Source organism: Xyrauchen texanus, chromosome 4, assembly GCF_025860055.1.
Source record: "Xyrauchen texanus isolate HMW12.3.18 chromosome 4, RBS_HiC_50CHRs, whole genome shotgun sequence".
NCBI lineage: Eukaryota > Metazoa > Chordata > Actinopteri > Cypriniformes > Catostomidae > Xyrauchen > Xyrauchen texanus.
This window is the reverse complement of record NC_068279.1, coordinates 10927515-10948209: the sequence shown is the minus strand read 5'-3', so window position 1 is coordinate 10948209 and position 20695 is coordinate 10927515. Positions and strand designations below refer to the sequence as shown.

At 40.1% G+C, this 20695-nt stretch overlaps 1 protein-coding gene across 1 annotated transcript in view; it reads left to right on the top strand.

The window, feature by feature from the left end:
- si:dkey-215k6.1 (transmembrane protein 132C) overlaps positions 1-20695 on the top strand; it is a 360978-nt gene that overhangs the window by 263020 nt on the left and 77263 nt on the right. The window contains exon 4 of the mRNA XM_052125216.1: positions 13954-14137. Within this exon, the coding sequence (XP_051981176.1) occupies positions 13954-14137 (184 nt within the window). The remainder of the gene's footprint in view (positions 1-13953; positions 14138-20695) is intronic.

The window sequence follows — 20695 nt, the reverse complement described above, 5'->3', positions numbered from 1 at the left end:
TCAAACAAAATCAACACAGAAAAGGCATAAAATAGTTTGATTCTGTCTAAGCCTAAATTATTCTAAACATTCATCACTGCAAAGGGTGATCTGCAATTTACACTTTTCACAATTATTTAATTGTGGCATAATTGTAATCATGTTTTAATTAATCGTGCAGTACTACAATCTATTGACCTGTTTTGTTGTTAAATATATTTACTAATGAATTCAAATAATTGATCACAGTTGAACCTCTTCAGGCAGAATGTCATGGAAATCAAAAGCGTGTGTTGAAATTGTGTGAAAACCCCAGAAAATACTTTAATTCAGTGACAAATAAATTACCACGGGGTGACAACTAAAAGGCCATAGCTCTCTCTTTGTGGGCACCTGAAGCGGAAGTCTCTCATGCAACATTCTGAAGTATAGGTTTACCTGAGTGAACCTGTCACAGGTGACAAACGGCTGACTGCACATCTCTGTCCCTTCCCTTCTGCCTCTCCTCAGCACTCTAAAACAAGACTTTCTCAACAAAGGTTAAACAACAGGCGAGTGATATATGGTGGTGTGTCTTCCACTCAGCTGCTCTTGGCTTCTGAATCCCAATAAGATAAACACTCCTGCCTCTTCGGCGTCTGTGGCGGCCACAAACCCTGAACCAATCAATGATGGCTAATTAATAAAACCCAGCACAATAAGCCTCCTCACGCCTCTATTCTCTCATTTACTTCAATTAATTATGGTGGAGAGAGAAAGCGAGTGAAAGAGAAAATCGCGACTGTGGGATTGTGTTTTGATTCAGATGCCCTGATGTCTGTGCTCTTTCCCTGTATGATGCCACATTTATTTTTAGTATAGATCATTTCTCAATTGCATTAGTTTCTGAGGGGGTGAGAATACAAACAAACACACACACTCATGTACCCAAAAATTCTGAAATACTTGAGATAATTTTTTAGGGTATTGGATTCAGGAAGCCTGTTGTTACTCTTATCCCTCAGGCAGTGATTAGTAGTAGCATATTTCACCATGTTCACCCAAAAATATATATATATTTTTTTTTTATAATTTACTTACCCTCATTTGAGTGAACCCAGACAAACATATGAACCCATATGACGTATTTTTTTGAAACACAAAAGGGAAAATTTTTAAGAATTTACTGTGGTCGGTCAAGTTCAAAAGTAAAAAAAAAAAAAAAAAGAATTAATAAATGACTAATAGATTACTAATAGATAAACAACTTGTGCTATTTTCCAAGTCTTCTGAAGCCATAGGGTAGCTTTGTGTTAGTAACAGACTACAAAACTACAAATCCCCTTTTGAGTTCAAAAGAAAAAAGTAAAACCATTTTGTTTTTAACAAAATAAAATAAAATAAACTGTCATTATGCATCTCTCCTGCTCTACTCTAACCAGCCAAGTTATTATCCAGCCATTTATAATTCTTAACCACTTTCTTGGAATACAGAATGACTTTCCTCTCCTCTCCACTTCTCATCTGCTTTTACATAACTAATTCTCTTAAGCCTCTGTCCTGTGTAATGCATTTGTGTTTGAGTATAATTGTTTGAGCCTGTAAGTGTGGTTCGTGTGTCTCTGCGGCTCATTGTTTGGCATATGTGTGTTTGGACAAAGATCACCGTCTGACTCAAAGTCTGAGTGAATAATGACAAACGCTGGTTCTATTCAGAGAAATGGTATTGCTCTTCCAGAAGAGACAGAGAGTCACTATGACTGATTCTTCTTTGCCATGCTCTCGTTCTCCATAACATTATTTATCTCTAGTTTTCTGGCCAGCCTTCCCTCTCCTCCTTATTCGCTCTCCCTGTAGACATATGCCATCTGCAATAAAGTATTGTCTGTTGCTTTATTGATTCATTTACTGCTTCTAGAACATTCCTTTTGAAGGAGGAAGGGGTCAGACAGCAACACATCCATCAAGCTGTCGATTGGGCGAATGTAACTGAACTCATTTTGGGGGTGTCATAACAAGGAAGGGGGGGGGGGGTATTTTGTCCCTGTTGATCTGAGGTCACAGGTCAAGTTGAAACATTTAGAGAGGTTGTGATCTAACTCTGTGTGCTCGTTCGTGAGAAATAGAAGAGAAAGGAATCTGGGAAGGTGTTTTGTTATTCAGGGAAATTGATTTTGCCAGATCACATCAGTTTTGAAGCATAGTGTGTGTGTGTTTTTCATAGCATGTAGTCTCGAAGAGCCAGCCTTTTGTCTATCAACATAAAGTGTGGTCCACTTAGCAGCTTATTGTGGCCCAAACCCACCAGAGCATGTGAGCAAAGCGGAGCGGTGTGACAATCCGCTCAATAACCCACTCCATGTGTGTGTTCCGCTTAACCGCTCACGCCCCAAGCATATCCTCAGCTCAAGTACCGCTCACAATCATCGGTAAAAAAAGTTTGCTCAAATCCTACTCCGACATGAAATTTCTCTGTAGTATACTTGTTTCCAAGCACGAACACATGGGCTGAGGTGCCCCTCTATGTGAAATAGGCTATAGCTCATAGGCTAGGCCGACATTTAGTAATTATCAAATACTTCTGAAATGATGTGATTGCATTGTTAACAGAATCAGAATAAGAATCATCTTTATTGCCAGGTAATAAGCATACCTGGAATATAAATAATTTGTCTTGATGACAGGAGCTTCCAGTGTACAATAATACAATACAGCAACAAGATAGAGATAATAAATTAAAATAAAAAAAATGTAAATAAATACAAATAGAATAAAAATAAAATTATATTGAAAATAAAGTATATAGAATAAGACAAATTTTATATATATATATATATATATATACAGTATATATACTGTATATATATACATACATACATACATCGTAGTGCAAATACAAATCTGTTATATACAGTGTAAGGGAATGTATTTGCAGAAGAGGTAGGATGTATTGTATAAATATAAAAATGAAAAGACTAAACTGTAAATTGCACATAATTATTGCTCAATGGGGCAGTTTTATCTGTTCATGAGATGGATAGCCTAAGGGAAAAAACTGTTCCTGTGCCTGACGGTTCTGGTGCTCAGAGCTCTGTAGCATCACCCAACAGTTCAAAAAGTTAGGGGACAGGGTGAGTGGGCTCCAGAGTGATTTTTCCAGCCTTTTTCCTCACTCTGGAAGTGTACAGTTCTTGAAGGGAGGGCAGGGGCAACCAATGATCCTCTCAGCAGTCCTAACTGTCCTTTGTAGTCTTTTTTCTTAGCTGCACCAAACCAGACAGTTACTAAAGTGCAGAGGACAGACTCAGTGATGCTGAGTAGATCTGTATCAGCAGCACCTGTGGCAGGTTGAATTTTCTCAACTAGCGAAGGAAGTACAACCTCTGCTTGGCCTTTTTCACAATGAGTCAATTGTGGTCTCCCACTTTAGGTATTGTGAGATTGTAATGCCCAGGAACCTGAATGACTCCACAGCTGCCACAGTGCTGTTCAGAATGGTGAGGGGGGTCAGTGTTGTGGTGTTCCTCCTAAAGTCCACAATTATCTCCACCGTTTTGTTCAGCTCCAGGGTGTTTTGAATACACCAGTGAACCAGCCGTTCAACCTCTCTTCTGTATACAGACTCATCGTCATCTTGGATGAGGCCGATGACAGTAGTGTCATCTGCGAACTTCAGGATCTTGACAGAGGCGTCCTTGGCAGTGCAGTCTTTTGTATAGAGGGAGAAGAGTATTGGGGAGAGCACACATCCCCGGGAGGCACCTGTGTTGTTTGTACAGGTGCTGGAAGTGAATTTCCCCTGTCACACAAGCTGCTGCCTGTCCATCAGAAAGCTGTAATCCACTGATAGATAGACGTGGGAACAGAGAGTTGGTGTTATTTAGTCTGGAGAATAGCTGGAATGATGGTGTTGAAAGCCGAACTGAAGGTTCACAAAAAGGATCCTTGCATATGTGCATGGCCTGTTCAGATGTTGCAGGATATGATGCGATCCCATGTTGACTGCATCCTCCACAGACCTGTTTGCTCGATAAGCAAATTGAAGGGGATCTAGAAAGGATCTAGTGATGTCCTTCAGGTGGGCCAACACCAGTCTCTCAAATTATTTCATGATCACAGAGATCAGGGCGACAGTCATTAAGTCCTGTGATTTTGTGTTTCTTTGAGACAGGAATGATGATTGAGCGTTTGAAGCAGCATGGGATTTCACACTGCTCTAGTGATCTATTGAAGATCAGTGTGAAAATGGGGGCCAGCTGGTTAGCACAGGATTTAAGACAAGTGGGTGAAACACCGTCTTGGCCCTGTGCTTTCCTTGTCTTTTGTTTTCTGAAGACACAGTGCATCCCTTCTTCACAGATCTTAAGTGCAGGTTGAGTAGGAGGAGTGGGGTGGAGGGGGTTGCAGGAGGTGTTTGTGTTTGTGTGAAGTGAATATCAAGTGTGTGTGGGGTGTGAGATTGGGCCTTTCAAATCTATAGTAGAACACATTCAAGTCATCAGCCAGTTGTTGGTTTCCTACAGTGTTGGGGGCAGGAGTCCTGTAGTTTTTTATATGTTTCAGGCCACTCCACACTGATGCAGGTTTGTTAGCTGAAAACTTGTTTTTCAGCTTATCAGAATAGTTTCTTTTAGCTACTCTGATTTCCTTATTCAGTGGGTTCCTGGCCTGATTGTACAAGACTTTATCCCCACCTCTGTAAGTATCCTCTTTGGCCTGACAAAGCTGCCTGGGTTCTGCTGTAAACCACGGCTTGTCATTGTTGTATGTTAAATAAGTCCTAGTAGGACTTCACATATCCTCACAGAAACTTATGTATGATGTAACAGTATCTGTGAGCTCATTCAGATTGGTGTCTGCAGCTTCAAAAACACTCCAATCAGTTCAGTTAAAGCAGGCTTGTAGTTCCAGCTCTGATTCAGTGGTCCATTTATTTACAGTCTTTACTACAAGATTAGCAGATTTTAATTTCTACCTGTAGGTTGAAAGAAGATGAACAGACAATGATCAGAGAGTCCCAAAGCTGCTCTAGGGACAGAGTGATAAGCATCCTTTATTGTTGTGTAGCAATTATCCAGTATATTTCTGTCTCTGGTTGGGCATGTAATGTGCTGTTTGTATTTGTGCAGTTCACGGGTGAGGTTTGCTTTGTTAAAATCCCCAAGAATAATAATAAGTGAGTCCGGGTATTTTTGTTCTGTCTGTGATTTGATCAGCCAGCTGTTGCAGCACTCACGCACACGTGTGGAGGGATATAAACACTCAGGAGAATAAATGAAGAAATCTCCCAGAGCTTACAGTTAATAAAGAGCACTTCCAAATTAGGACAGCACATCTTCTTTAATATTGTTACATCTGTACACCAACTTTCATTGATGTAAAAGCATGTTCCACCACCTCTCGTTTTCCCCGTTAAATCCACGATGCAATCTGCTCTGAACAGCTGAAAGCCCGGCAGATGTAATGCTCTGTCTGGAATGACTTCACTCAGCCAGGTTTCTCTGAAGCACAAGGCTGCAGAGGTTGAAAAGTCCTTGTTTGTATGGGTGAGGAGATGTAGTTAATCCGTTTTGTTAGGAAGAGAGTGGAGATTCACTAGATGAATACTTGGCAGGGCTGTTCGAAAGCCGCGAAGACGTAGCTTGATCAGTGTACAGGCTCGTCTCCCTTGCCTGCCTCTCTTGAACAGCACAGCTGCACCTCCAACTAAAATGTCCAGCAAAGCATCCAAATAGTCAAACTCGGGAAAAGATGTGTTATAGGAAATAACATTTCGTGGTTTATTTTGTAATAGTTTACAATGGCTGTTAGATAATCGGGTGCGGAAACTCGCATACATGCAAATTCACGCTTTTCAGTTTAAACTGGATCTGAGTGACACAACCAACCCAGAAAAGCACAATCTTTTCAACTATAAGTTTGTTCGAGTCGTTTATGGCAATAATGAATACATGGACTGATACCAGGAAAAATATTACAGGTAAAAGTGAAATTCATAATTGTTCTTCAGTTGTCTCCACAGAATGATTATTAGGCTACTGTAGATTTGATACATTAACAGGTTACTGATTTAATACTATCAGACTTTAGGTCTATAAATTAAAATGAACAATTTCTTATCCTTATTTTGTGTTCAGTTTTAAAGGGCATATTAAGTTATCCAGAAAAGAACAGTGTATGTTTTTTTTTTATTTTTTTAAATCTTTTTCAGCATTGTTGCTTAATTAATATTCCCTACAATTTTATATGTATGAATTGTATGCAATCTAAAGTACTGTGGTTAATTATATAATACTTATTATATTAGTAGATACCATGTGCCCCCTTTGTTTTTCCTTGATATTTTTAAAGCAGCATAAAGTGAATCTTGACTTTATATGTCAAACAATCATGTGTTGTACATGCACTCTTTATATGTGCAGGGTTTAACCATGGATTTAACAAATAAAAGAATGTGTTCTGCATAAAGTATGATTTTCTCTAATATATGTACATTATATTAGATGAAATCATGTTTAATGATCCCAAAATAAAAAAATAAAAATACAATTCACAAATTACACTATTCCCCCCCCCTGCAAGATCATACGTTTATTCGTTTTGAAGCAGGAATGTTGTGTGTTCGCTGAGATTCAGCAATATGTTTTGCCAAAATACAGGATTACAAGGTACCTTACTATTTACTTATCTATTCATTTATTATTGAATGGTAGTGTAGCCTAATTTTGCTGCACTTTCATAGCACATCCTTGTGCTTTCTGGCAATGTGACGCGTACGATTCCTAAAGGAATATTTGCAAATTCTCACGGTCTCTCCACACTCCCTTTCAATTCCTTGATTTTAACTTTGATTTATACTTTGCATTTATGTAGGCTATAAAGTTTGCAACTTCACTAAAACAATATTTGAACTCCATAACCTCAGGCTTGTTGCTTATTTCTCAGGTTCCCAAACCAGCATATCACAAAGTGCATTCTGGGTTGAGCGAGCAGTGCTGATCGGCCTGAGCGAGCGGAGTGGAATCTTTAAAAAGGTGGTCTCTGCTCAGGTGGATTTAACAATGCTCCGCTCACATGCTGTGAAACCCACCCACTTACACAGGAAGAGACAGGGTGACTGAAATGTATTCCTCATTTATTAGTTGGTTTGGATAGAAGCATCTGCTAAATGAATAAATGTAAATTCAAATAATGGCTTGGCAGTTTCCTAATTCATTTTCAATTCATTCTTTGTAGAACCTGAGTGACAAGCTTATGCAAGGATATTTTGATTGAAATCAGTGCATAGCAAGCAGTGAAAGTGTCAGAAAAATGGAAAATGCCGAACTTTATTCAAATAATGGTTTCTGGTGGATTCAGATTTCAATTTAATTAAGATTTCAAATTGAATTGGTTTGCTGTCATCGTAGCTATGCTTTTGTTGGGTTAAAAAAATATAAAATTAACAACGTATGTGTGATTTGGGCATTCGGAAATAAAGTATTCCGACTGCACTGTGGTCTGTGGGCATGCCATCTGGGCATGAGACTACACGGCATGTGATTCTTCAATACTTTAGGGCTTTTTATAATTTTTTTCTGTTTTATACATTCACACTATTGTGCTCTCTAAGTTATTCATTAATTGTATTAAGATACATTGTCCCTTGGCTATTATTTCCCACAGTAAACCTTCTTAATTGGGTTTCTATTGCTTTAATTTCCTCTGCGGATCAGTCCCTTGTATTCACGCTGTAGATGTGATTACAGAGAGAATCTTTACATATTGCTAATATTTCTTTAGATATTTTAATTTCATGAACCAATGTCCTCAAACCTCCATAATGTTCAACGTAATTGTTAATCTATGTCTAATGATAGTAGTTCATCACCAATTATTCATAACCTAAATGTATTTTTTCTAATTTATTTAGTCACCTGACTAGATTTTTTTTATGGTTGACTTACATGTTACAAAAGTAAAATAAATAATTGCTCTCATCGTATGCTGTATGTTTCATATTGGAAACGGGAAGGTTTTCTCTTTCAGTTGCAGTTTTGTAATTGGGTGAATTTCACAAATATGTTCTAGAATTGTATGGGTCATTTTTCACCCCTGAAAGAAAGGGGAAAACAAAGAAATAAACGAAAACAAATGTGACAATTGTTTTTTTAAATAAATATTAAACACACCACTAGAAGTAGCCTACTGTAATGTGAAAATATCCCATTACCTAATGTGGGGGAAAATACTAATAACTAAAATACATTTGGAAAACATTGTTGTAAGAATACATCATGGTGTTATGAACTGCAGGTGAAGGCAGACGAGGGGCGAGGATCTACTTGCAGGTTCTTTTATTAAATAAACACGAAAACACAGAATAAAACAAAACACTGGGAACAAACAAAACATCCACGAGGGGATAACCAAAAAATAAACATAAGAAACAACCACGGAGGAACACGGAACTAAGAAAACACGGCAGGACAGGCAACGGAGCAAACATAGAAACAGTGGAAACACTAACCTTCATAAACCTTAAGAACACGTACAACATTCAACGACCAACAGGGGAATGGAGAAACAGCAGGGTTTAAATACACAAAGGAACAAACAAGGGAATGAGGGACCCCTGGGGCAACAATCAGGGAAGGAGAAACAGTCAGGGGAAAACCAATCATAAAAAGAAACTACAAAGGACTACAAAAACCAAACAGGAAATAGGAACTAAACTAAACTTCAACATAAAAGCACAAAAACAAATGACAACAGTGTACATGACAGAATAAAAAACTACAAAAGGACTACAAAAACCCAAACAGGAAACAGGAACTAAACTAAACTTCAACATAAAAGCACAAAAATAAAAGACAACAGTGAACATGACAGAATCCCCCCACAAAGGATCGGATTCCAGACGATCCTAAAGCAAAAATAAATGACAAAAAACAAAATGAGGGCACCAGGGGCAAACAGACAGTCCAAGGGGGCACAAGGGGCAGACAGACAGACCAAGGGGGCACAGAGGGCAGGCGGGAAGTCCAAGGGGGCACAGAGGGCAGGCGGGAAGTCCAAGGAGCAGGGACAGGTTCAGGAGGCCTGGGAGGTGGCCATAAGACAGGGACAGGTTCAGGAGGCCTGGGGGGCGGACACAGGACAGCCATGGGGAACTCCGAGGGCGGAGCCATGGAAGACCCAGGTGGCAGAGCCATGGGTGGCTCAGGAGGTTGAACCATAGAAGGCTCTGGATTCTGAGTCGTGGGAGGCTCTGGAGGCTCAGGAGGCGGAGCTGAGGGAGGCTCTAGAGGCTGAGCCGTGGGAGGCTCGGGAGACGGAGCTGAGGGAGGCTCAGGAGGTGGAGCCGAGGAAGACTCAGGAGGCGGAGCTGAGGGAGGCTTGGGAGGCTCAGGGGCCTCAGGAGGCGGAGCTGTGGGAGGCAGAACCATGGAAAGCTCTGGAGGCTCAGGGGGCGGAGCCGTGGGAGGCTCAGGAGGCAGGGCTGAGGGATGCAGAACCATGGAAAGCTCTAGAGGCTCAGGGGGCGGAGCCGTGGGAGGCTCAGGAGGCAGAGCTGAGGGAGGCTCAGGAGGCAGAGCAGAGGGAGGCTCAGGAGGCAGAGCCGAGGGAGGTGGCGCCGTAGGATGCTCTAGAGGCGGAGCCCTAGAAGGCTCTGGAGTCTCTGGGGGCAGAGCCGTAGGAGGCTCAGGAGGCTCTGGAGGCGGAGCCCTGGGAGGCGGAGCCCTGGGAGGCTTGAGAGGCGGAGCCATGGGAGGCTCGAGAGGCGGAGCCATGGGAGGCTCGAGAGGTGGAGCTCGAGAGGCGGAGCCCTGGGTGGCTCGAGAGACTTGAGAGGCAGAGCTTTGGGTGGCTCGAGAGACTTGAGAGGCGGAGCCCTGGGAGGCTCGAGAGGCGGAGCCCTGGAAGGCTCGGGAGGCTCGAGAGGCGGAGCCCTGGAAGGCTCGGGAGGCGGAGCCCTGGGAGGCTCGAGAGACTTGAGAGGCGGAGCCCTGGGAGGCTCGGGAGGAGGAGCCCTGTAAGACTCGAGAGACTTGAGAGGCGGAGCCCTGGGAGGCTCGGGAGGAGGAGCCCTGGAAGACTCGAGAGACTTGAGAGGTGGAGGCCTGGGAGGCTTGTGAGGAGGAGCCCTGGAAGACTCGAGAGACTTGGTGAGGCGGAGCCCGGGGAGGCTCGGGAGGAGGAGCCCTGGAAGATTCGAGACTTGAGAGGCAAAGCCCTAGAAGGCTCAGGGGGCGCTGGCTCTTGGACGGTCATGGCTACAGGCGCTGGCTCTGGGACGGTCGAGGCTACAGGCACTGGCTCTCTGACCGTGGCTGGCGTAGGCGCTGGCTCTCTGACCGTGGCTGGCGTAGGCGCTGGCTCTCTGACCGTGGCTGGCGTAGGCGCTGGCTCTCTGACCGTGGCTGGCGTAGGCGCTGGCTCGCTGACCGTGGCTGGCGTGAGCTGGGAAGCGGAAGCCTTTCTTCTCCTCCTCCTCCGAGCGGACGAAGTTGGCAGCGCTGGCTCGTTAATCAAGGCAGGCGTGGGGGTTGGCTTGCTGGCAGGTGGGGCAGGTGAAACAGGACGAGCCATGGACAACTGGAGGGTCACCACTGTGGGAGGAGAGGCAGGATCCTCCTCCACAATATCCACAGTGTATGGCGAGCCGCATACCTGCAGCGTCTCCTCCACAAAATCGTGGAGCGTCCAGCCAGGCGTCGCCGGTGGCAACCGCTCCCTGAGCGAACTGGTCAGGCCATCCTTGAAGAAAACCACCAGGGAGGAGTCAGGGAGGTCTGTGGCACTCGCCAGCTCCAGAAAGTCACGGATATGATGCTCCACCGGACGGCTCTCCTGCCTCAAATTCAACAAGCGACAGCTCGCCTGAAGAACTGCTAGATCCATTGTGGGTCGGTCGTTCTGTTATGAACTGCAGACAAGCAGGTGAAGGCAGACGAGGGGCGAGGATCTACTTGCAGGTTCTTTTATTAAATAAACACGAAAACACAGAATAAAACAAAACACTGAGAACAAACAAAACATCCACGAGGGGATAACCAAAATATAAACATAAGAAACAACCACGGAGGAACACGGAACTAAGAAAACACGGCAGGACAGGCAACGGAGCGAACATAGAAACAGTGGAAACACTAACCTTCATAAACCTTAAGAACACGTACAACATTCAACGACCGACAGGGGAATGGAGAAACAGCAGGGTTTAAATACATAAAGGTACAAACAAGGGAATGAGGGACCCCTGGGGCAACAATCAGGGAAGGAGAAACAATCAGGGGAAAACCAATCATAAAAAGAAACTACAAAGGACTACAAAAACCAAACAGGAAACAGGAACTAAACTAAACTTCAACATAAAAGCACAAAAACAAAAGACAACAGTGAACTGGTAGTATTGTTTTTTTTCTGCATTTATTTCTGATTTAAAGAAAAAATGGTCAGGATCATTTTCATCACTGTGTTACTGTAATGAGAATGAGGATGTTTTTGTAGTTGCATCAATCAGAATTTGATTTGCCACTATTATAAAAAGAGAAAGCCCTAAATAAGCAATTTATGATTTCTAATTGATTTTGTCTACATATTTTGGAGTGCAATATTTCCTGAACATTTTAGATAATTTGATTACAGTTAAAACAGGACACATTTGAACATTTCTCAATGTTTTGTCTTCCTTAATGCTCTGATCTGTTATCCAGATGTGAATTTCCAGAGTTCCAGAGTTTTGGGGCACTTTGCTGTATATCTGTCATGGGACAAAAGTGTGAAAAGTGAAGACAAGTAAACCATTTACCTTTTTGTTGAAAATGAATTTAGAACAGCACTTAGAGCAGACAAAAACATTAAAACCAGCACTGCTTAGAGACTACATTGATTCATAGTGTTTCATATTTAATATTCAGGTTCTATTGTCAACATTTGTAGCATAATGTTAATTACCACAGAATATTTTTGACTCATTCCTCTTTTTCTAAAGTGGAAAATCTCAAACAATAAGGCACATACAATGAAAGTAATTAGTTTCGGAACACAAAACATTAAATACACACTTATTTCATAATATATAGCCACAATACTTCAGCATAATACGTGTTAACATAACTATTTTGTGATAAAATTACTTACTAACCTTGTCTGTATAAAGTTATCCAGCATTTCAACTCTAATGTCATGACGATGTAACGGCGTAAACCATGTAGCCGTAAATCCCGGAATATTTCGCAAAATTGTACTTTATTTTAACTGAGTTTTCGGTTTTCATGTTTTCTGTTTTTGAACAAGCCACTGTGTTATCGTGTTAATGATCAGACAAAAAGAGAATTAGCGATGGAATCAGCGCTCTGTCTAAACAAAAGCCTTAGACACAGCTGCTTAATGTCTGCTACCTAGAAACGCTTGTGCCGGTCAAGTTATGGACTGCAGTCTGTTCTGACGAGTGCTTTCGATCTCACCACATTGTTTATTGTAAAAGTCCTCTCTCATGTCTGTTTTTAATACACGCCAGCCCGGAACTTCTATCACATCCGTGTGTGATTTTGAAACCTCCTCTCTCACCACGGAGCCCCACTCATATCTGTTCAGCAAGTGCTGTTTTGAACTTGCGCTGGCCAGGAACCTCTGTCACCTCCATGTGTATTTTACATTTTCTGTTGTAATGTCAGCTCATGCATTATGCAGCGCTGTGATTGGATGGAAAGGTTCTTTCTCATGAATAATGTGGAGAAATGCTCAGGATTTACTGACGTGTATGTGTACTAACCTACCACTCATAACTCAAAGTTGCATAACTAATTTTTGTGACGCTGCTTAAGCTTTTGGTTTTAAAATCGAAAGAATGAAATGGCTAACAAATACAAAAAAGCAATCCCCTTATTTATAAATGTTATGAGTGCTATAATGGTTTTCAGTTATGTGAAACCTGTATCTACGTAACTACATATCTGTTAACATCTAAAAAAAATATGTTTGGGGTTTCATGACCCTTTAATTGAGATTGTCACATTACTGCTACATGCCAGACACAACACTTTCTCTCCCTTTACCAGTGTTATGCTGGGTGTGGAAGCAGGACAGGACAGACAGAGGTGCGGATCCAAACGCGGTATTTTATTAAGAATAAACAAATAAGAAACAAAAGGTAAACACAAAGAAAAGTCCACGAGGGGAAAACTGGAAACTGATACACAACGAGACAGAAATAAACACGATGAAACAAACTCAACAAACTCTGAACTCGGGTAGGGAACACGGACCAGGCTTGAGGACATGCAAGAAACGAAACATTACCAAACAACGACCGACAGAGAGTAAACAAAGAACCAAGGTTTAAATACACAGACAAAGTGGAGACTGAACGAGACACAGGTGAAAACAATGATGAGTGCAGGCAGTGGGGGAGGCCGGGAATTGTGGGAAATGTAGTTAAACACACGGACAGTGAGACTCAGGGCGGACAACAGGGAAAACGTGATTTGGAGCGGGATCGGTGACGGGTGAAAAGGAAAACACGGAGCGGACAACAAGGAAACGTGAAATCAAGGTGATAGTGAAACAGAGAACAGAGGGCAGACAACACAGGAACGTAACAACCAGTTACCTCACCTGTAACAAAAGAGTCTATAAGTAGAATACTGCTGTTTGAAAGGTTTTTTGTGGAAGAACGTCTTATGTTCACTTACTATTTAAAAAGAATTGTAGACAGGATACTCTATATACTGTGTAGTATTCAGTAAGTAATAAGCTAGTATTCCATTTTTCACATAACCCTGGCATAAACTGGTCTAATAGAGAATGAGAAAAAGATACAAGCATCTGTAAGAAGCCATAGCCAATACTGCCCCTGTTGCCCTGGAGGACATGCCAGTGGTACACATCATACCAAAGGATAAAGTGTGGCTCAGGGCAGTAGTGGTTGAATTTAAGCCCCTGATCTGCCATGATTTCTGAGTTTTCTTTCTCTCACATCTAGCATCTGCTCTTCACTTTCCTTTGCAGACTTGATGGTCACTTCTATGAGATCATGTGGGTGGACTTTGAGATTGACAATTTCATCAACCTACAGTCATCTCAGTCTATCCACTGGCAGATAGAGTATCCCTCCACTGGTGCATCTGCCGAAGCCATCACCACAGTCTACATCAGCCAGAGAGACATACAGGGTATCGTAGTCCTCGCTGAGGTGAGATTGCACCATTCACACTGCTGTGTTAACTGTTGTTAAAGGTGATGTGTTAATTTCCAAACAGGTTTCCTAAATACTCCCACTATCAGTCATTGTTTTGGGAGACATGCAGTCCTGTCCCAAACTCCATTGGTTAAGTTAGAAGTTGACATATTTATCCACTCAAACAAAACAGAGCAATGTTTAAAGTGCATCAGAAACTTTGCATGTTATATTGGCCATGAACTGCCCACTTTAACAGGAAGAGACCATATTACCGACACGTAAAGCTACCACAGTTCCTATTTTTATGCCATTTAGGAAAGGGCAAGGCTGAAATGGATAATACTACAGTAATATACATGTATGTTGTAGGAACACCGAACAAAAATGAGTGAGATCAGAATTTCTGTCCATGCAAAAGTAATCTATAAATATAACTATTATTTCACAGCAGAAAATACAGTGCAGCTAACGGACTTGCTAACAGGTGCCTCAAATTAAATTCTGAATATTTTTTTAAAGATTTGATGCCACTTGCCTGGAAAACTTTGGCAAATCCTTCTCATTGTAGCAGCCTAGTATCTTGGAAAAATGTATTGTTTACCGGTGGACTGTTAAAAACCTGTGCATACTGACTCACTGGGTTGTGTTTAAGTCAGCCAAGATTATTAGAGCTCACCATTTTTGTTTGTAGAACAGTCAGAGCAAATTGTAGGCAGTCTGTTGGCATGTTAACTACCTGTTGAAGGAAAAGGGAAATAAAATGACATTTATAATCATTTCAGCTATAGCACTCCTTTTTTATTAATTCATTTATTGATTGTTGATTATCAATCAATCAATAAATGAATTAATAAAAAAGGAGTGCTATAGCTCAAATGATTATAAATGTCATTTTATTTCCCTTTTATAAAATTTATACTGATTTAACTGAGTCTATCAAACATTCAGCCTCCTGTGGTTCTCTTTGAAATGAACAACAGTACTTTGTCATGTCAGAACCAGAGGACACAGAGAATGCTTTTTGCAAATAGACAGCAACAGCTATCTCTGTGCTCTCTGTATGCAGCCTGAACAGTCAGTATAGAAGATAAGAGAAGAAAAGGAGCAATTCTGTAGAAATGTGTGTGTGTGTGTGTGTGTGTGTGTGTGTGTGTGTGTGTGTAGATTATTTGTACCAAAGTTTAACAAGCTGGTGAGAAGGATTTGTTTCACACATACTTGATTTAAGCATATAATGGCCGCTGTTTTGGACAGAATACTTCAAGTTTAACATCTTTTCCTAACATGGTGCAATGTGTCAAGTATCCAGCACCAAGTAATTTAGTCTGTTTCACACTGAACGCAAAACTGCTGCACTATACCACTGCACTATACCACACAGCCAATCAGAAGAAATTTGAAGTTTAATGCACATTTACGTGGAATGGGATTTAAGACCAATGAGATGTGGGCTAACCACTAGGTGCTCTCACACCTTTGTTTTTTAATCACCCTAATGTTTTGACCTTCTGATATGTCAGGTCATGTGTTCATCCCCCACTGTTTGGCACTCCAAGAGACATGCACATCCAGCAGGGGGGAGAGGTGACTCTCACAGTCCCACTCCAGGCTCTCCTGCTGGTGTACATGACTGCAGCTTGCTCCCATCAGTTCGCTCTTGCCAGGGAGTCTCTCACAGTGCTGAATGGCTGTTGGCACTGTGGGGGGAAAAGTCATAGAGACTGATGTTCTGGAGACGGCACAATAGGCCATCATTTAGGAGTGACGCAAATGATGAGTGTGAGCTATCTGATTGTGGGTAAAAGCAATACCAGTATTATAGACTATAACACTGCTCATTTCTTTCTTTTTCTCTTTCTTTCTTTTGCTCTTTCTTTTGCTCTTTCTTTCTTTCCTTCACTATTTATTTCTTTCTTTTCTTTTTTTCTTTCGTCTTTAGGTTTCTATTTCAGGCACATCCACAGTGACATCCAGTCCAAACCTCTTAAAGTTAGAGCTTGTTAAAGTCCCTGAGTACCTGTCAGTAAGAAAAGATAGAGACACATGACAACAGAGACTTCAAATCTGAAAAGGTCTTAAGATGAAAGGCACACTGTGCTGGAGACTTGTCCTGGACTTTCTGTGGAAGTGACCAAATACTGATCATTAAAGAAAACACACACACACACACACACACACACACACACACACACACACACACACACACACACACACACACACACACACACAAACACGTGTTGGTGCAGCTATCATTACGAGGACTCTCCATAGAAATAATGATTTTTATACTGTACAAACTATAGATTCTGTCCCCTAAACCTAACCCTCACAAAAAAACTTTCTGCATTTTTACATGTAAATACACACTAACATACATACATGCAGTACTCCCTCTAGAGATTCTGAAAACCTTGAAGTAATCAAATAAATGTGAAAGGAAAAGATGAGTTGTAGGGTGAGGTGAATGTTAGAAATATTTTTTCTTGAAGATTGTGATGTTTATACATCAGTGATAGTTACAGTACTAATTTACTTTCTGCATCAAAAACTCGCTCTCAAACCCCATCTGTATATATTCAGACCACAAATAAACTCTTAACAGGCCATATTTGTGCTCAGAGTAGCTTTTAACACTCGTTGAGTTCCAGTAGAGATACAACCTATTAGCAGTAATTTGCTTTGCTGTATAGTCCCTATTTTACCCATAATGACTGATAGAGGCTTTTACTTCCACTCTCATCTCTTTGGTGTTGAAAGCCAGTTATAAATTGGATCAGTGTGCCTGTTTCCTTATGTCTGAGGTGCTGATGTAATTCTGCTTTGGGCTTGTTAGAAAGTTTTAAGCCTAGGTCCGTTCCCTCTCTCTGATATCTCCAGGCTATTTTCTTTCCCCCTTCTCTCTTGTTCCTTATGCCTTTATACTTACCTTTTTCTGTATAGCTATATGGCTTTCAGTCCGTGTTTTAGAGTCCATAATATGGCTAGGGGCAGTTCACTCAGAAATCATTAGTGCGTGGTGCTGGGCGGATTACTTGCGAATTGTAATCTGGTATTTATTATAAATTACATGACAAAAAAATTTATCAGTAACGTAATCTCTTAAATTTTGGGGGTATTCTAATCTGAATTCCTTTGGATTGCTTTTGGATTACTTTTGACCTATTTCTAATTTATTTTAAGTCACATGCATTTGATTAGTATAATAATATTAACATAAAAGTACAAAGAGGAAGAAAATGTATTCCATTCTTTATTACTAACAAAAAGAGCCTCACAAAAAGAGACATTTTTAAAATGTGCATTAAACATTCCATGATGAAATCAACATTAAAGTTTAAATTCAAAACACTGAGACATGGTTCATTTTAAGTGCATAAAACAATAGCAAATTTAAGAACATTAGTTACCATATAATCAACAGCAATGACGTTGCTAGGTCAAACCTTTCATCTAAAAACATTAAAACTAGGGCTGTCGATTTAACGCGTTAATAACGTGCGCTTAATTTGACAAAAATTAACGCATTAAATAAATTAACACACTTTAATCGCAATGCTTAACTGAGAAATTCAAGCTTGTAGTACCACCTGTTTACTCCAGAGGGCAGTAATTGAAATTCTAGCTGTGCGAGCAACACACAGTTTATACAGTGAAGAAAACTATTTCTTGCGTTCAAAACACTTTATGGAGCGCAAATGCGATCTTTAAGGGATCTTAAGATGTGTTTAAAGATTGAGTATTAAACTATATTTAACTCAACACAGTGACCTAAACATTTAATTTTTATGACGCAACACACCCGAGACGCGACACAAGCATGTCTGACGCAGGTCGTACAGTCTTTACCTCATACATATTTAATTACCAACGAGATTAAGGATGTGTCCTTTAAACTGTTACACCGTTTTTACCCAGTCAATCTTTATTTAAGAAACATGGTCCCTGAAATAGATCCGCTTTGCTCCTTCTGTAATGCGTTAGATGAAAAGTTTGTTTGTTTGTACGTACCTCTATTTTAACTAGTTTTTCTTTGCTTTATAAAGATGTTTTATTTGGTTTTCACAGATTTTATAACTTAAGTTAATATTTTCTGATTAATCTGTTTATTTTTCTTTCCAAGTTTTTAATACATAAGTGTAAATGTATGTCTATAAAGCCCCTATTTGCACTTTTTTGTAAAGACTAGAAATATTATTTAAATACACTTTGTGCCTCCAACAACTCCAAAGCATTGAAAACCATTGCACTATGTAATGAATATAATGTCTTAGCATTATTGTCAAATACATCTGTAGTTTTGTGTACTAAGTACCCCTGGCTTGTTTCTAAAAAAGAATGTCTAACGCAGGTGTAAATTGATGGTCCTTAAACAAACCCTCACAATAAATCTCCAACTGATTGACAAATTAACTTGTGAAATGGATTGCTGTGAACTGTATGCCAATGATTGACTTATGATCAATAATATGGTAGTAAACAATACATTGTATTCTAAAGCCGCTTTTCATATGGCCTTATCAATGATTAACTCTTCTGCTACAAGAATGTAATGCATTTTAATTATCTGAATATTTATTTATTTTATTTGTATATATATATATATATATATATATATATATATATATATATATATATATATATATAATTTGTTTATATTTAAAGATACCAAGCATAATTATTTAATCATTATATATTGAATTATTGTTATATGAGGGGCTTTCTCAGCCAATATTTGTATATGCAATTAATCACGATTAATTAATCGGGACACCATGAAATTAATTCGATTAAAAATTGTAATCGATTGACAGCCCTAATTAAAACACTTTTAACCCTTACTGCTTACTGATGGTCCATTACCTTTTCCAAAGCTGAGGTGCAATATATTATATTTTTGACAACAAGAATATTCTAAAAAATCTAAATATTTTAAAACAGCAAAGTTCAACAGCAAAGGTCACACAAGGAATAATTGTGTTAAGTTTTATGTAAAGTTTCATGCAGTGGACTCCTCTGTATCAGCGGCAACAGTAGAGTGATGAGCTTTGTTCATATTGCTGCACATTTTACAGTTGAACTATTGTCTACCCTGCGGGCAGGACTCTTAGAGTTGGCATCCACTAGATCCTTTCAAGTACTTACTGTATGTTCAATGTGTGAGCTGCACACCATTGGTGTAATTTAACTCTTAAAAATGAAATCATCTCTATAGATCCAGTTGTTAAATGCTGAGGTAGTCTGCTCCATCTTCACCTGGCTGGCTGGTAGCGAGTATCAGTTGCACAAAAACCCGAAAACACTCAAAGACTTACCGAACGTATATCAGATGATTTAGATTTAGTATATGCTGATTTAGAATGAAAAATGTGTCAATCAATAAATTATTAACAATTTACTGCTGGGGCCTGGGTAGCTCAGTGAGAATTGACGCAGACTACCACCCCTGGAGTCGCGAGTTTGAATCAAGGGTGTGCTGAGTGACTCCAGCCAGGTCTCCTAAGCAACCAAATTGGCCCAGTTGCTAGGGAGGGTAACCTCCTCGTGATCACTATAATGTGGTTCACTCTCGGTGGGGCACGTGGTGGGTTGTGCATGGATGCCTCCACACGTGCTATGTCTCCGCGGTAACACGCTCAACAAGCTATGTGATAAAATGTGTGGATTGATGGTCTCAGATGCGGAACTGAGATTCGTCCTCTGCCACCCGGATTGAGGCGAGTCACTACGCCACCACGAGGACTTAGAGCGTATTGGGAATCGGGCCTTCCAAATTGGGGTGAAAAAGGGGAGAAAAAAAAGAACAATTTACTGCTGTTTCCTTGTTAATATGTAATCATGTAATCTATAAAAAAGTAACTTTATTGAAATTATGAGTATTTTAGAATGTAATTTAATCAAATTACAAGTACTTGATTTTAGAATCTGATTACATAATCCAGATTATATGTAATACGTTACTACCCAGCACTGCCTTCGCAGCCGCCTTCGCAATGGATTTTGTTCATTGCAGGATAAGCTACCAAACGTTTACTTCAGAATGACATTACTGCGTGTGATTTTGTTGAGCAGATTAATGAATTCAATAAGGCACTCAGTATTTATTATTAAGAGTAATGCTTATAATTATTACTGTTTTTATAGTTAATATTTTGATAATTAACAGCAACAGCAACCCTAATTCAGCAATTCATAGATGTAGAAGTAGATATTTAAATATGTAGGTTTTGTGTGTCCAAAGATAAATGACACACGAACATATTTAATCGCATGCTTACTGTAATTCCAAAAGCTTTTTCTGATATTCTGAAGTGCTTTGCAAGGGGTGAAAAGGAAAAATGCAGTTTGTGTATGATTTTCTCTAAAAAATGAATTCCCTCTAATGTGACTGGTTGGACAGTTTCTTCATTTGATATGAGCTCTATAATTTAGGTTTCATTATAGTTATTGATAAAATCAGGTTCAGTAAACACATGGTATATGTTAATGCTGTTAAACCTATAAATAAACAAATCATGGAAAAAAATACAATAAAGCCCAGCGCACTGTTGTGGCGTGCAAATCTTTATTGGC